Source organism: Rhamphochromis longiceps, linkage group LG2 (assembly GCF_057381845.1).
Source record: "Rhamphochromis longiceps isolate RC_006_pf linkage group LG2, R_longiceps_female_GT1.1, whole genome shotgun sequence".
Lineage (NCBI taxonomy): Eukaryota > Metazoa > Chordata > Actinopteri > Cichliformes > Cichlidae > Rhamphochromis > Rhamphochromis longiceps.
The window spans coordinates 27,182,057-27,200,527 of NC_140558.1; the positions used below are offsets into that span (position 1 = coordinate 27,182,057).

The 18,471-nt window shown below is 41.6% G+C and overlaps 1 protein-coding gene across 1 annotated transcript in view; it reads right to left on the reverse strand.

Annotated features, from left to right (window-relative positions):
• Nucleotides 1-18,471, reverse strand: part of tenm2a (teneurin transmembrane protein 2a) — a 220,521-nt gene that overhangs the window by 128,020 nt on the left and 74,030 nt on the right. Inside the window, exons 3-4 of the mRNA XM_085420831.1 lie at nucleotides 11,038-11,331; nucleotides 3,765-3,815 (exon numbers count right to left, since the gene is read on the reverse strand). Of these exons, the coding sequence (XP_085276957.1) occupies nucleotides 3,765-3,815; nucleotides 11,038-11,331 (345 nt within the window). The remainder of the gene's footprint in view (nucleotides 1-3,764; nucleotides 3,816-11,037; nucleotides 11,332-18,471) is intronic.

Below are 18,471 nucleotides of genomic sequence, written 5' to 3' on the forward strand. Positions count from 1 at the left end.
AAACTATACACACATTAGACAAGAACATTAACAAGTGCACAGCAATTATTATCAAATTAGAATACAATGTTCTACTGGGACACCATCAGTCTGGTTTGGAGCAGCAGTGGGATGCTCAAAAGAAACTGTTTTCTTCACATCACTGAACCATGGAGTTATTTATGGTCATTAAACAGTTACAGTCACTGATCACCCCCTAACTAGATAAGAGGTCCATGCCCTGTTGGTAAGCCCTGGTTTTGTCCATAGGGTGATTGTGTTTTGTATGGAAAGCAAAGTCAAAATCAATGTGAATGTGGGAAGGAAACATCAAAAGGAAACCGACAGTGTTGCTTTAGTTCATCCCAAGCGAAACATCACCGTCTGGATCAAATTCATCTAATAATTTTGACTTATTTTCATTTATGCTAATACAGGGAAAGTCAGATCACCAAAGTGATTAAGGTTTATCGTCTGGGTACCACGAGATTTGTGAAAAATGTCCAAAATGATCTGGCAGTATAAGGTTACTACTATTTCAGAAAGTGTGAGAACAGTGGAAAAAACTTCTAAGCATATATAATAAATGTTAGACATATAGAAGTGAGTGTTAACAGATGAATAAGCAAAAACAAAACAAAACAAAAACAAGCAAGAGACACACACAACAAAAAGGCACAATAATTGTATAGGTCTTTTCAGGTCTAGTTATGTACCTATGCATGCTGAACATTGGAGCTCATATCAATATAACTGTTGAGAAGACTGATGATAGAGTAGCTTGTTGTCCTCTACAGTGACTGGTGGGGTTGTATATCATTCTTTGGACATCTGACATCTGTATGAATGATTTAGCCAGTAGACAGTTTGTCAGTTATTGGTTTCAGATTGTAGACGTTGATAAGGCTGTCATCTTCAAAGATGTGCATAAAGATAGTTGGCTGCTTTACACAATTAAGTATTTATACTCATATAGCATGTCGCTGAAGTTAAATTAATTTAAACAAGGAAATACATGATAAATAATTTTATTTTATAATTTGAATTCTTTCATTTTAAATATAAATTACATGGACCTTAAATGATATTTAAAGCCCATGGTGCTACTGAAGCGCTGAAACAGAGTTGAAATACACCGAAATGAAATACGGCTTTAATAATTGCAGAACTCGTGGTCGGAGAATGAGAGTTTTTTGATTTGTGCAGTTGTCAGGATTTGGCTGATGACCGTACTGTATGTTCTATATTAGTATCAGGGAGGAGCCGGCGATTTAGATGGGAACTTTCTCATCTTTTTTTTTCCATTTACCTAAATTGATATAGTTTCTTTTTTTATTGCTACCCACTCTCAAAGTAAATGCATGCGAATACAATAAAGCCGTTCCCACCTATTGTATTTCTTGTGCGCTATAAGGCAAATGCAATATACAGTTTTTTAAGATTTTAATTTCCAGAGAAGTCATGCTATTTACTCACCACAGAACACTGCGCAAAGCAAATAGTATATTTCTGACTTGCTTCCACGGACAGAAAGTAATAAAATAAGGCATTGAGGGAAATTATCATCAGCAAATATCAAAGGTAAAAACTTTGCTTCCATAAGGATTTAAACTGAGCCAGAAAAGCAAACTCTGTGAATTTATGAAGCAACAATTTTAACCTGAAAGTGTCAGTGTCACAGCCCTCCGTTATTTGTTTATTGTAAAAGTGTGGGTCAGAATATGTCAAGAAGATAAACCTTTACATGATCCGATTTAGATAATCTGCGCTCCAACATCTCCTCACGTCTTTGCTGCCACGTGAATGAATACCTTTGTATTGCCTTCAAGGTTGCGAACTTGAGAAAAATCCTGCTAAACGAACCATAATGGTATTAAATAAAAAATAACCTTCAACCTCTAACATAAAAAAATGTTTATTTTCCTTTTCTAATACGCACTCTGCTCTTACTCCTTTCTACCACTTCTTACTAATAAAAACAGATGAAAACTCTGCGGCCCAATAACGCGAGCATTAACACTAACCCACGCTCACAGAGACAAACAATCTCTGAAACAGGAGTAAATATGGCTGACTTTTCAATAGTGGAGGAGGAGAAAAAAAATGGACCCTCTGGGAAATTTTCTCTGATCAAGTGCAAAGAGATTAACCAGTTGGACGTGTGCTAATGAACAGAAGATCATAATGAGAGGCGCTCGTAAATGTAGATGAGGCATGTGAAGAAGAACAGTGGCTTCGTCTTGTATCAGATGAAACACAAGAGTAATGTACGGAAACCAATTATTTTACTGTTCCCTTTCTACCCAACATCCTGACACTGTCTAATGATGGACTGATGAAAATGTCAAGTCTTGATTTAAAGCGTGGATAGGAAAATAATGCTATAATAATTTCCAGCGGTAGCCAAGTTAGAAAATAGGATTACATAGGTTGCAGTGCCTATACACAGCAACTAATATACACTTCTCAAAAAAATTAAAGGAACACTTTTTAATCAGAGAATAGCATCAAATAAATTTAACTTCTGGGATATTGATCTGGTCATTTAAATAGCAGAGGGGGTTGTTAATCAGTTTCAGATGCTTTGGTGTAAACTCCTGCAGGATGGCACATCAATATGTTTGCTGTGTCGCCCAGCACCATGTCTAGAGCACGGAGGAGATTCCAGGAGACGTGCAGTTAGTCTAGGAGAGCTTGACTTGGTTGTAGAAGGTCCTTAACATATCAGCGGGACTGGTATCTGCTGTTTTTTTGAATGAGGAACAGGGTGAGCACTTTGAAAGCTGCAAACCTGCAGCAGGACACGGCTATGAATGTCTGATTAAAAAACAAACAGAAATAGACTTAATAAGGGTAGTCTGAGGAACCAACACCCTTCCTCTCGTGGACCTTGTGCTAACTGCCTGGCACGATTGAGCCAATTAGCATTTGCCATAGAATACTAGAATTGGCAGGTGCACTACTCGTGCCCTGTGCTTTTCACAGAAAGAAAATGTTATCCTGAGCACATGTGACAGACATGAAAGGGTCTGGAGATGCCGTGGAAAACTCTATGTTGCCTGTAACATTGTTCACCATGACTGCAAATGGGTATCAGGATGAAATCCTTGGACCCATTGTCGGACCCTATACTGATACAGTGGGTCCTGGGTTTCTCTTGGTCCACAACAATGCCCAGCCTCATGTGACGAGAGTGTATAGGCAGTGGAGGATGAAGGAATTGATACCACTGCCTGGCTCCCATGCTTGCCAGACCAGAATCCAATACGTTCCAATAATCCAGTACCTCAGAGACATTATGTTTTAGTCCATCCGGCGCATTGCATCCTCAGACCATCCAGCAGCTCAGTGATGCCCTGCTCCAGATCTGGGAGGGGATCCTACAGGACACCATCTAATGTCTCATGCATACAAGCACGTGGTCAAACTATTAAGTACTATTTTGAGTTGCTGTAACGAAACTTTGATAAAATGGACTATATCGGGGGGTTTTTTACTTTGATTTTTGCAGTGCCTTTGAATTTTGCCCTCTGTAGTCTAATAATTTCCATTTCCATCAAACAATGTCACAGCGTTCTGTTCCTAACACATCATCGGGTCTATATCAGTGTAGATATTCAGCATGATATTTCTTTTCCCATTGACCCGATGTGTTTTCAGAGTGTTCCTGTAATTTGTTTGAACAATGCATATTACTACCAGTTAAATATCGTAGCACATCACATACAAGGGGATCTAAAATGGGTTCAATAATCACAAGGAGGCTACAGTCAGTTGTGACTTACTGATCACATAGTCTCCGAATGGATCGTCATCATCCTCATCATCCAGGTAAGCTGGAGCAGAAGTAATGGAAGAAAGAAAAGGCGAGAGAAAAGAAACAAACAAAAAAAAGATTGTGAAAAATCAAGAGAGAAAGCATGAGAAACAAACCAAAAACAAAACTGAAAGTGCTCAAGACAATCAGAGAAACGAAAACAAAAACAAAGCGAATTTCAGTCTTCTAACCTCCGATCATCTGCCTTTTTTTATACTCATTCTTGTTCTCAGCCTGATACTTCCAGCCTTCATTAGGAGGCAAAGCGCTGACCATTAAACTACAAAAGTAGTTTCAGCACCACGCGGAGGAAAATATGATCACTCATAATTGACTAGAGAATTCTCAGCTTGCTCTCAGCGCTGCTTCTCACCGTTACACTCCTTTCCCCCCTCTTTCTCTAGGCAGGTTCTGACGATGGCATGAGAGCCCATTACGGCTCACTAAATTCCCTATTAGGATGGCAGCACAGTCGTCAGCAAGTTACAAGTCCAACACAAACGATATTTTACAATGTGTGTAACTTCTTTTTAAAAACTGATAATAATATTGTTACTATGAGTGGACCCTCACTGCCTGCTTACACCAGCAAGTTGGCACAATAACGCATATTTGACTGCCCTCTTTGTCAGCTGTATAGGAAAATCCCTCCCTCATCATCCTCTTTCCATTTATTCATCGTTTAGGTTTTCCTCTTCTTCTCTGCCTTTCTATCACTCCCGGTTCCCTTCCCTTAATGTGAGTTAGCATCCATCTACTGAAATCGATATCCCGGGGCTTTTATTAAACACTGCTCTTATGCATCTGTGTGTGTGTCTGTGGTGTGGACCTGCCTGCCCGTCTTTGTGCATGTGTATTATCAGCTCCAGGTCCAGCAATACCATACAGTCAGAAATGCTCGACAAGGACAGGGAAAATTTTTTATTCATCGCTTAATTTTGTGCGAGTGTGTGAGCACGTATGAGCACCATGTTGAATAGACCAATCATTATTGATCCTGACTGCGGGGCATATTTCAAACCCTTGGCTTAACCAGAGGACATACGCATGCAGATGGATGCTGCATGCGCGTGTGTGTGTGTCTATTACCACTTTTCTCATTCCGGCATGCACGGCGCTTAGTACATGGACAAAAAGTCCTTGAACCGCTGGGTGAAGTATGGAGGTGTACGCACACATACACATAGCATGCGCACGCTCTCAGTGGTGTGTATTTCTGAAAGCGAACTGTCAGTGCTGCTCTCACACACCATTCATCACAAGCTACTAATTCTGTTAGACCATTGTCGAGCCTTTCGCACCCCACGTTGCTCTCTGAAAACTCAATCAGAGGCTAATGCCCCCAACCCTCCCAACACACAAACACGCGTGCTCTCACTCTCAGTTTCTTACTCGCACACACTCACAGAGACCCTGAGGGGACAGCAGTGGTCTTGGGGGACCCCACCAGCCCAACTCTATAAGTGTTGCTCGAATTTGATAGACAGGCGAGGCACGAACTGAGTTACTCGTGTTGAGAGTGGCTGCAGTGTAAATCTAACTGCTAACACCTGAAAGCAAGAAAAAGGTCTTACAGTCACTCTGTGGCATATAATTATAATCTGCGTTGCATAGTATAAAGCACTTTTTATTCAAAACGAAAATGATCATAATTAAACATTATCTTAATATCCTTGATTACAAGACAATCACTTGAGCGCCGTGACTGTCTAAGGTAAAAAATTTTTAGAAAAATCCCTGTCAGCCGATTTGAATGCAGTTTGATTTACGGTTCACATTGTGGGGGAATATTAAAAAAAAGAGGACAGCGCTGGTACAGGCACTCTGCCACCTGTGCTAGTAGATTTGATTAGTTAATCAGAGGAATCACTTTGCCCAACTCTGCTTTTATAAAGCATAATTACAGCTCCAGCTACCAAGGAAATGAAAAAAAGAAAAGAACAAAAGGGGAAAAAAAAGTTCTCAACTGCAGATGTTTTTAGAGACATTTGGAAAGTTTTGTTTCTGGTCTTTTCAAAAAAGAGAATTAACACTTTAGCATAATAAAAGCATCACAGCAAAGCTCCTTAATAAAAACAGAGTGAAGAAAGGCTCTGCGAGGAGGGGAATTAAGGCATTTGAGCAAGCCCAGATCGGGGGCAGGGTTAGTCAGAAAAGGCCAGACTAAATTTAGCGCCACCTTTTCATTCTCTAATTATGAGATTAATACATCCTGTCACATACGTCACAATACAACCTCATGATTTATTATCCAGTCAACCAGATGGAGAGATTGAGCCAGAGAAGGAAGGAGGAGGAGAGGGAGTTTGTCTGAAAACAGCTAATCAGCATGCATGTGTGATTTGGGCCGGTCCTCAACTGAGCGGCTAGTCTGTGTATATAAAGTTGGCAGGCGGGGTAAAGGCAAGATTTATTAATGGGAAACAATGCTGAAGTTGAATTTGATTCTGTATGTTTTCTTTAAATGGCTGCTGTATAATGAGAGGAAAACACAGAGGCATATGGACCACACACACAAACACACACAGAAGTATATGAGGAGCGCTGGACTATGGATTGTGGCCATAAAGTCTGGCCTGGGCTTCAGGTTTAAATCAATGTCAGAGCCTGATCTTATTTCATTTAATGCATGTTTTAATCATTCTCCCTTCTGATCAATGCAGTTTGGATGTGACCATCAGGCACTGCTGTGGGAATTTACAAGCACTCCTGTTCTCCTGCCTGTGTTTCCAGACGGACGTTTTACGAGGCAGTGCACAGTGTGACAGTAAATCTCTTCCTCCACTTTGCCAAAATGAAATCTCCAAATGCTGCTCACTATGCCCATATTTGTTTGTCTCCCGCTAAAGAAACTTGCATTGGCTCTGCCAAGTCAACGTTCTAGTCTCTTTATTTTAATAGTGTCTGGAAGGGGCAATAAACGGGAAGTGTCTTTATTCAATAGTCGACAATAAAACTGGATGTAGGGAAACTTTGAAATCCCTGAGTTGCGTTTATGAAACTAATTTAACGGGCTTTGCATACTTCTCTGTAAAAGGAATTTACCAGTGAATGAAAACAAGCGAAAAACAAACCAGAAAATGAAAAATCCTCTCTTATGAACTGAGAGTTAGATTCAGGAAGCTGGTGTGACAGATACCAGAGCTCTGCAGGGGAAATGAATACACTCAAACTGCTCCTTAAGCGGTAACTTATTCACTTAACGGTCAATTCATCCTCATCAGTGGATGAAGCTCACAGAACAACATGTAAAATGTCAGTAGGAGGAGCTCGTAGCTATTTTGTATTGTTCATTTCCCATTTTTTGGATATACATAGATACTTAAAGGGAAATATATTTAGATTTCTTTAACCTACAGTTTCTGCAGACCCTTGACACCCATCCCCATATCAGCTCTGTCTATTTGTGTTAATCTCATTGATGCCTTTTGTGATGACAGCTACTATGTTCTTGCTGCTTTTGCTTTCCATGTATGGGTGTGGAATGGTGACAGGGCCTGTAAAACAGTCACACCAGCAGATATGCATTAACAAGCCACCTTATTAAGTGCACCTTGTCTAACCCTCCTTTTCCCTCAGAACTGCATTAATTCTTTGTCACATAAATTACTATTTATTTGAATACACTATTCTACATATTATATATTCACTATTATACAAACTATTAAACTCGAACTTGAGGGTTATTCAGCTGGAAGCAGTCATCAAAAGATAGCTACGCTGTGGTGATACAGAGGTGGACATGGTCAGCAGTACTCATGCAGGTTCCAGCAAGTAATTGATGCTCAGTTGGTACTAAGAAGCCCAACGTGTGCCAATAAAATGTCCCTCACACCATTAGACCACCTGCAGCCTGAACCATCAATACAGGGCAGGGTGGATCCATCCTGACAGTACTGTCTGAATGTTGCAGCAGAACAGGCAACTTCTAATGTCCAGTTTTGGTAAGCATTTTCAAAATATCAGTGTCCTGTTCTTAGTTGACAGAAGAGGAACCTCGTGTCATGTTCTCTGCTGCTCAAGATTACTGTGGCCTTCTTTTCAGCTCAAAGCAATCAGCTCAAAGTCACTTGTGACGAAGGCACCTGCGACACACAGCTTTACAGGCAGTTGAATGTTTATTTATAATGTCTCCAGTGACTCCAGTTAGGCAGTTTTGCAGCCGCCTCTCTCTAGTGCAGTACACACAGCTCCGCTGTCAGGTCCCAGCATCCTATTCAAACAGGGAACGCACAATTATACAATGGAAATCAGCTGTGTTGGTAAGCCTTCCTCTAACACCACACCTGCTGCTCTGCTCCACCCCCCACCCCTCCATTCTGATGCCTGATTTGAACTTCAGCAGTTGATGTTGACCAGGTCCACATGCCTAAATGCAATGAGCTGCTGCCATGTGATTGGCTGATAAGATATTTGTGTTAATGAGCAGTTGATCAGGTGTACCTAACAAAGTGGCTGGTGAGTGTAAACTAAAGTATATTTCCCAACGTGAGACACTGACAGCCATTTTAAAAGCACAGATGGGGTAAATCTTTTTTCGAATGCAGTTTTTATCCCAAATCATAAATATAGTTCACTTTGCAAACACTTCAGATCACACATAGTGACACTTGTTGTGCACTTTGTTTACCTATGCAGTGGCTGTAAATGTAAAAAAACGGGAAAAAAAACTGTATTCAAGATTCTCTAATGTAACATCTCCTTAGGTGTATGTACAGTTTGAAGTGCTGATTGTGTTGAGACTAACAAAGGCACCAGGCATCGTGATTGCTATAAAAAAGATAACACTTTTTAATTTGTTATTGACTCAGCTTTTGTTTTGATTGTTTTCCAGGCTTTTCACCTCCTCCAGGAACAAAGATACAAAAATAGTACATGTAGTTAGGCACTCAGATATACGGGTGTCCAACTACACAGTTAGGGAAACGTGTGTATTTTCTTTGTTCGCTGTTATAACGACATAGAATGGAAAAACAAAGATCACAGATGTGAAGTAAAAGAAATCTGTAAATATATACTTCACTGACTCTTCAGTCAGTTGCCCTGCTGACAACAAAAAATAAAAAATGAATAAAAAAATAAAACACACAAACACAAATTGTAATAACCTGGAGGTTTGTAATATCTGTCACGGTTTCTGTGGGTTTTCTATTTTGGTAGTGAAATCTGCAATAGGGCACACGCAGACATTCATCCACATGTACCCTGAAGGGGAACCTTAGACCCTCAAACTGAAACCTGTCAGTCACACTGCCAAGCTATACTGACAGGAGTGTAACGAGAGCTGGTGAGAGGCGCCGTGCGAGCGAACAGAAAGACACAAGAGGAAGCTTGAAAGCTGGAGAAGAAAGATGGGAGAGGAGTGAGATGAAGAGGAGGAGGAGGAGGAGGAGAAGCAAGTGGAGGTGAGACTTCTGAAGATTGTTAGAGACACGGCGAGATGAGAGCGGTGCAGCATGCTGCTTGGTGTTTTGGCACGTCACCGTCTTTTTGATTTGTTAGCATGTGTTTATGATGTTGTTTCTCTGTCTGCTTCTGTCAATCTCTATTATTAGACCCTCAGATCCTCCTCCTGCTGTTTTGACACTCCCGCTGCTCCTGTTTCACACTTCCACTCACACGGTTCAGACTTATACACTCTCACGCCGATAGACAAGCGATATAGGACACATGTCAAACTCAGAAACATATATGCACGTGTGCAAAATCGACACAAGATCAACACGCGCTCGATGTATGCTGTATCTGGTGTTTTGTTTGGAAGCAGAAGCAGGAGCAGAGGGTGAGATTTCCTCACTCAGAGAGACTAAATAACTAATGGATTGACTTGATCAGACACACATACACTCGTCTTTTTATCAGGCTGCTGCGTTGCCTCTGATCTCTTCATGCTGGCAGAGACACCAGTGCAGACGCCTGATCTAAATCTACAGTCTGTGAAACCACGAGACGGGCCTAAAGGTGTGAGATGGTGGTTTCCCTAATGCTTCTATAGAAGGCAAACTTTTGAAGTGGAATTAAATTAAAATTACTTTGATTTGAGACGTGTACTGCATAATCAAAAGTATGAATGTCTGACCCCCCCAGGAGCGTATAAATAGACTTGAATACTACTTTTTTGACAACGTTTATGTTGCGACACTGACAAGCGACATGTTTTGATCGCCTGAACAATCGACACTCGGTGACATCATACTGCAGGCAAGTGATTATCACAATACAGAGGTGGATTAAGAAGCTAATTCTGCAAGGTCCTGAAAAACAGGCGACAGAGTGCTCAATGCTGTTCCTCTGGCCCTGAAACAGAGAGAGTGAGAGCGGCGTCTGCAGCTGATATCTGTGGCTGCAAGATTAGCTTGGTAATTAACCACAAAGCAATTATCGGGTGGTTGGAAGAGAAGTGCATCTCAGGGAAGGTGTTTCTTGACGTGTTTAATAGGTGTTGAGTAGTTTGATCAGTCGACAGAAGTTGTTTCGGATTCTGAGGCTCACAGTCCAACAGAGGTTGATCCACAGCTGATATGTGCGGCTGCCGAGAATTCAATTAATTAGACTGTTGCTCTTCCTTCCATCCACTTTTCATTAACCTCCATTGACACCTCGGTGAGGCCCGTGCGCGGGTTTACGACTGCGTCAGGATTAACAAGGAAATGGGAAGTTGGCAATAAACAAAGTTGCCGGAGGAATGAGATTTCCCCTGGGAGAAACGCACTCTCGCAGTCACGGGGCGATTTAGAGAAAAGATGCAATTGGAGAAGCGAGATTAGCTCCTCTCACAAAAGCTAAAATGCAATCGGCGCTCCCCCCAAAAAAGCTCAGAAGTTGTTTTTTTTATCTTCTTGTTTTGAAGACTGACAGACCAGTGGTGAGATATCAGCAGATAAGTGGCTTAAAAGGGTGGAGTTGAGGGTTTTGGCTAAGTGCTATTGATGAAAATAAAGAGGCCCTCTGGGGGGGTGTCCAACTACTGTTCTTCAGATCACAAACAGACTTAATCAATAAATCCAACTCTCTCGCAATTCAAGCAATGGCTGTCTGTCGGAGAGAGGTTTTCACAATATTGTGTAAGATTTATGCATACATTCCCTTTCATGATCCCATTTCATATAACATCAGCCCAGAGCATCAGCCTCACTATGTTCACACATTCTCATCGAATTCATACTCTTTTTTCTCAGACTATGGGCCTCAACTTTAATAAATGAAACACATCTCGATCTTCTGAGAGTCCTTTGTCCTACCTGACTCATCATCGGACTTGTTATCATTCTCAGAGTCAGTGAGGGTGAGGGCTGAGTTCTCGCGACTGGACACTCCTGAGCTTCGGCGGGACTTTACCCCTCCTCGTCCGGCCCACAGCTGGATGGCCCGCTCTGGAGACAGCGGCCCCTCAGGGTCTGAGTCGGCGTCAGAGCCAGCGCTAAGGGAGTAACCCCGCTGGAGTAGGCCGAGGTCGGGACAGTAGGGAACAGCGGCGGGGTGCGGAGGGGGAGACGGCTCGCACACTCCGAGCTCAGCCAGGGTGAAGTTGCCCCCTGCGAAGGAGAAAGATGGGTTTAAGGGGATTGCTGAGAATAATGTGCGTAAATGCAGCAAAACTGATCGCACTAGCACAAACGAATGCTCGCACAAGCAAATGCTCACGCACGTCTGGAAAACAAACCCACCATCACACGCAGAGAAGCACACTAATTATGAAACCACGGAGGCGGAGGAGGAAAATTGCGCTTTGTTGTGGCAGGCAGGAGGGGGAGAGATGACGCAGCATGAATCAGGCACAAAATAAAAACTAGCTGCTGGAAGAAATATGTACTGGCCTGCAAGCCTGTTAAGGCTGGCTGAGAAGGCCCGGCTGCCTTGCTTTACTGATCCACATTGGCATTCATGAGGTGTTGATGTGAGATCAAAGAGTTGCTCACTTGAGGCCTCTCAGACTTTAGTGGGGCTGCTTCGTTGCCTTCTGGGTTTGATCATCTCCCCACCTAGTTGCCATTGCACGCTGGACCCCAGGCTTGCCGAATGTACCGCAGTCTGCTGCAGCACCAGCCCCACCGCCTAACACTCTTCCCCTCAAGACAAACCGACTCGTCACGTCCAAAATAAATATATAAAATTATCCAAATTAAAGCACATCAAAGGCGATCAATAAACAGAGCTGCGGCCCAATTAAATCCAAGCTGAGGAAAAAGCAATTAAGGAAAAAGGCATGCTCAACCAATTTATTCTCTATACTAATTAAAAGAGTATTGTGGATGCAATCGCTCACCATCAGCTGTTGGGGTAAAGGGATCGGGGGAAAAACAGTTGTGATTCACTTCATTAGCAGTTTGTGAGGGAGGGTAAAGGAAGAGGCGAGCAGAGAGAGAGGTTGGCATTGTGGCGGCACACTATATGAATCAGCGCGCTGGGAATCGCACAGCTGTGTGACTGGGTTAACTGTGACTCATCAGGCGTACGGACGCAATCACAGAAAGAGGAATTAAACAGATGAGAATCGTCTGCTGGATCTTCACGGCTCCTCTTCACAGGCTCGGCGGAACTCGAGAGTTCTGCTGAAAGTAATGCGGAGGGAAACGCAGCCAGGGAAGTGGTGAAAGGCTCTATACTTCTACTCAGGCAAACAGATGGACTAGGCTAGAGAGCAGAGGCAAGTATAAAGCTCCACAGGTGGATTCGGCTAATGCGCTACAGCTTGCCAAGCTTCCAACAAGCTACAGTGCAAAGGCACCCAAGCACCACAAGACATCAGCGAGTATTACCATTCCTCGTTTTCCTCGCTTCATTGTCTTTTCCTCCCACTTCTCATAAAAGGGAGACAAAAGGAACCTTCTTTACAATCCGTGAGCCAAGGGACTTTGACAATTTGTTGGCAATTTACACTACAGGATCTAACTAAAGTCGATGAACTCATACCTGAGATGAAGTATCGCAGGAGGACAGGAGAAAACTCCAGGAGGCCTGAGAGAGTAGAGCACATGGGTTCTTTAACATCAGTCAGCAAATTATCCAGAACTGTTCTGCTTGCTAGAAAAGCGTCTACTCCACAATCACAGTCAGGATGAGTTTTTATGCAGATTATCCCATCCGCCTAAAATGACAATAATTGGGCTACAAACACAGCTAGTCTACACAAACACTGCGTGGACACAGTTACACAACACTTAAGTGTATGCTTGAGTGCATTTGTATGCATTGTGTGCGTGCATGCACGTATCTAATGTTACATCCCACAGGACACCGCTCTGTACAATTAACATCTCATAACCAGTGATTACACATGTAAAATCCAATCTCTCCTTATCACCATCAGCTGGAGACACCGCCCGATGCACTATGTATTCAAAGAAAGATGGATTGGGGCGAGGGGTTGAAGCAGACGTGAAAATCTATCTCAGTTATTCCTCAAACAGAAAACCAATTGCATGTTTGTTATATGATATTATGACAGATGTGGGGGCAAAATGTGGCACTGAATTCTAATCAAATCAGTCCCTGTCCGTCCATACGACACCGTCGCTGTCATGCCCGCCCTTATGCGCATTAATGTGTGTTTTAAGGCTTGTGCCATTTTGGCAGCAAACTTGGGCTGCTCACATCTGTGTCTGTTAATTGTCTGTGTGCTAACAAGTTTCAGGATCCAAAGAGCCAAAAGCTATCCCACCATGATTTTACTGATGTTCCAGAGAGCTTCTGTTCACTAAAGGCCCAAGTTTATCAGTCTTCAAGTGCGCCACGGTACCAATAATACTTGCAAATATATAGTACTTTGCGAAAGTCTGTATATTTTACTAGGAAATTTGAAAATTGAGACATATGCAAACATGCAGGGCTATACAGTATATAAAGTAAAACAGAATGCTTTAAAGTCAGTATTTGGTATGACCACCTGTCTTCAACACAGCCTTAACTCTCTTAGGCAAGCCTTTTTGTCACTTCTTTAAGTAGCCTTCATGAACAGTTTTCAAGGCTTCTCGAGGGACATTCGAAAGTCTGGCAGCCTGTTGTTGACATTTTCTGTAGATTCAACAAGAACTGGGAACAAATGATGTCCTTTGGCGTCTGCTAGCTAAGAGGATTTAAAGCTGGTTCTTTGCTAGCTTGTCTTTCACATGTAGACGCAACAGTTGTTCCTACCTTGAGTTACGTGCTTTTTTATGTTTTAATCGTTCAAGCATAAAAAGGTCAGTGTTATGTCAGCGTTAAGTGACTTAACAGAAAAACCAATCCCCTGAAAATTGGTACAAGGACACTGAAAATGTGTGAAAAATCAGCAAATGTCCATAGAAAACCTATAATTTCTTTTAGAAAGGCTGGAGAACAATTAGTTTAGAGCACCTTTAAAAAAGTACAAGAAAGTCTGGCTCCTTGGAAGCAAAATTTAAAGAAAAAAGGGGTGGCTCAAGTTTTTTATTGTAATGCACTGAATAAAAATGAACTGAACTAGTTCTCTAGTCGCAAACTTTATCTCAGCATCTGTATCTTAGTCCTGGCTTCTAATATCTAATGATCAGAAAGACTAATCCGTGATTAAAAATCAGGTGTGCTACACAGAATATCCACAACCCTCATCTCCACTCCGTGATATTTTGCCACGAACTGGCTTGGGCATCATACTGAAAATCTACCGAAAAGTTATATTTATAGCTAGAAAGGCATTTTTAAAACACAGAAGTCATTCAGATATTTATCAAAATCAGCAGACAGATACTGATCATTAGCAATCCCATTTTTGACGTAAGCAACCATGCAATACTCACTTCATTTTACACATGACTTCACCTCATCACCATGGAAACAGTGATTTGCAAAGCTGTTTATTCATTTTCCACCACCGATGTAGGTTTTTAAAAAATAACCATATAAGCATAATAGTATTGTGAAAATAGTCTCATATAGTCCATCCTTACTTCAGACAGAAAAAGAGACCTTGAACTTTGACCCTTTTCTTAACATGCATTCCCATTAAGGCCAACCACCTTCCCCCTGCTCTTTGTCTCTCTGCTGAGGTGCTTTCATTAAATCCACTTTATTGCCGTTTTGTTCACTGCTCTGTCTGTCTGCTCAACCTCCATCTTTTCCTCTTTTCATCTCTCTCCCTGCAAAGAGTGTTTACCATGACCAAGGATTTCATCAGTCTTCACTACCGCATCTTATGATCCCCTTTTTCGTCATCAGCTTGCCTCACTCTCTGTTTCACTCCCTATTTTTTCCCTTATCAGCTTAAAAGGAAGCGCACCCCCCACCCCCATCTTCACACACAGTGTAGCACAGCGGCAGCCTGTGCAAATGAAACTGTGGATCATTTTTCATTGCTTTGACACAATGTTAATTCAATCACCAGCTTTCTCACTCAAACTTTAAGGAACTGTCTCTGGACTATATTGATATTAAAAAAAAAAGTTAAATCAAAAGTATTTTCACTTCATTAGGATATTTAAAAAATAATAATATTATGATTTTTTTTTAAAGAATCTTCAGGCAATAAAACTTAAGTCTTACAGCTCTGACAGAGCTAGCATATTTCAACAAGGCCTGAACTGGCTTCACTTGGCTAATTAGCATAAGCAACACCAGTGCATGGCTAATTAGCATACCATTACGTGCACACTTTTCTCTGCTACTATTTACAACCTATATTCACACAAACTATTTACAGCAACAGAAACGTTTATTTTAATCTTTTGAAAGGCGTTCTTAAGGGAAAATCTCACTCAGTGAAACTGCACATTTTAAAGCTCCGTTTGCATACCTGTTACTAGTAGTTTCCATGCTAGAGTTTCTCTGTCACATAATCCTCCCATTGTGTCGGTGTTTATGCACTGAAGTGTTTCAGTTTTACAATCTTCCTTCAGGTTACTATTGTGCCTCTATTAGTAATATAATGAGAGCTCAATAAGGTCAGGTAGCAGCAGGTAGAGTCTGTGGGAGGATAGGGTCCTGTAGCTATATGCGAAAACAGAAGAGGTGAGGTTCGTGTTGGTCTGCTTCAGGATCCTTAAATCCCTACTAAATTCCTCTGCATCTGTTTGCATGCTCTTATGTCTTGTCTAATTGCACAGATTAATTATGCACTCAGTGGAGACAGGTTATAAGATAATAAAGATAAATTGAATTTTGGGAATTTTTTGATCTGGGAAGCATGACCCTTAACTGCAAGCTGCGTTTATTCTCTACTTGGTCATTTCTGCTGCTTCCCTGACTCTCCTGTCCTTTTCCTTTCTCTTGGATCTGTTGAAAAATGTCATCACTAAAGCATTTATTAAGAAGCAATATAGATGTATTTTTTATTGCTTCAAAATTCAGATAAAAGAAAACACAAAAGAGAAGTTCATTTCTTCAGGCATACTAAAGTGCAGCGCAGATGAATTCAGAATTGGATGCAAATGAAAATGGAAAATATTAAGAAATGACACATTTTGGCTGCTATTAGCAACAAATTTCTGCATTTCTTAGCTGTGCCAAAGAAAATAAGGCTTTTACTGTTATTAACAGTAATTTTACGCATGTCAGGAGATTGATGGAGAACCTACCGTGAACAGTGGCATTTGCTTCCTGATTTTGATGCAGCCTCCACTGAGGAGCAAATCAGTTCACTAGTTCGGCACTTCAGGGCAAATCAGAACTTGTTCTGAACTCGCACTCCCTTGAATGCTGAAAATGGCATGTCCGAGGGTGGCCCGGACTGTAAACTATTCAATCTGAAAAAAAGCAGCATAATTGCAGGCAATGAAACCCACAAGTTCTGCCTGATTTACATCCTTTACAGAATTACACGGTGGGGTGGAGGAAAGTCAACCAGCATAATGCAGAGTCCTGCTGCCTATACTTTGCCTGTCAAACTGCTAACAAGCACAAATGATTTTTTAATGATAGGCCCTCTATCCCACAAAGCTGTTTACTCACAAACAGTCACACTTACACACATACACTGTGCATTGCACACTTTCGCTCCCTCACGCACACACACACACACACACACACACACACACACACACACACACACACACACACACACACACACACACACACACACACACACATACACATAATGAGTTTTATCAAGGGAAGTACATTTGGTTTAATGGATCACTGCCAATGCCATACCCACTCACACTATTGTATTGTTGTAAGTTTCAGCAAGATGCTTGCTATTTCCCCCATGTCACTTATTTTTCTGAGGCACAGCGTGTGGCGCATGAATACTCCAAATGATTATGTACTGTACCTCGGGTAAAGGGAGCTAAACTTACTGCTGAGCAAAGTAACAAGTAAATCTGCAGCTTATAACATGCAGTGTTTCAACCAAATGATAGGTCTGTGAAGGTAAATCCAAATAAATCTACAAGACTCTGTTTGGCTGAATAAAGAAAAAAACAAAAAAACAAAAATCAAACAAACACTGTTTGTACCAGTGAGGCAATACAGTCATTTTCAGGAATTTGAAGGCTTATTGTAGAGTTTAAAAAAACAACAACTGCATATTGGTTAAAAGGAGATATTAATGTATTTTTTGTTTGGTAAGCCACTTAACACTGACCTGTGAATGATTCAAGCATAGAAACAGCACCTGACTTAAGGTATGAGTTAGTGTTATGTCTGCACATAACAGACAACAATTTTATATTGTATCTTTGTTACTAGCAGCCTGTCAAAAAAACAAAACAAAACAAATACACACGCACAATCTATGAATATAAAAAATCCATTTTCCTAGCATTCTGTTTTGTTTCCTAGCAAAGTACACTATCAACGTTTCAATACACCTCTGAACTTTGATGTTTTCCACATTGTCCACAAAACACAGAAACATACCGTCCAACCAGCATTTAGTATTTTGGGATCTACAGGGAGTGCAGAATTATTAGGCAAATGAGTATTTTGTCCACATCATCCTCTTCATGCATGTTGTCTTACTCCAAGCTGTATAGGCTCTAAAGCCCACTACCAATTAAGCATATTAGGTGATGTGCATCTCTGTAATGAGAAGGGGTGTGGTCTAATGACATCAACACCCTATATCAGGTGTGCATAATTATTAGGCAACGTCCTTTCCTTTGGCAAAATGGGTCAAAAGAAGGACTTGACAGGCTCAGAAAAGTCAAAAATAGTGAGATATCTTGCAGAGGGATGCAGCAGTCTCAAAATTGCAAAGTTTCTGAAGCGTGATCATCGAACAATCAAGCATTTCATTCAAAATAGTCAACAGGGTCGCAAGAAGCGTGTGGAAAAACCAAGGCGCAAAATAACTGCCCATGAACTGAGAAAAATCAAGCGTGCAGCTGCCAAGATGCCACTTGCCACCAGTTTGGCCATATTTCAGAGCTGCAACATCACTGGAGTGCCCAAAAGCACAAGGTGTGCAATACTCAGAGACATGGCCAAGGTAAGAAAGGCTGAAAGACGACCACCACTGAACAAGACACACAAGCTGAAACGTCAAGACTGGGCCAAGAAATATCTCAAGACTGGTTTTTCTAAGGTTTTATGGACTGATGAAATGAGAGTGAGTCTTGATGGGCCAGATGGATGGGCCCGTGGCTGGATTGGTAAAGGCAGAGAGCTCCAGTCCGACTCAGACGCCAGCAAGGTGGAGGTGGAGTACTGGTTTGGGCTGGCATCATCAAAGATGAGCTTGTGGGGCCTTTTTGGGTTGAGGATGGAGTCAAGCTCAACTC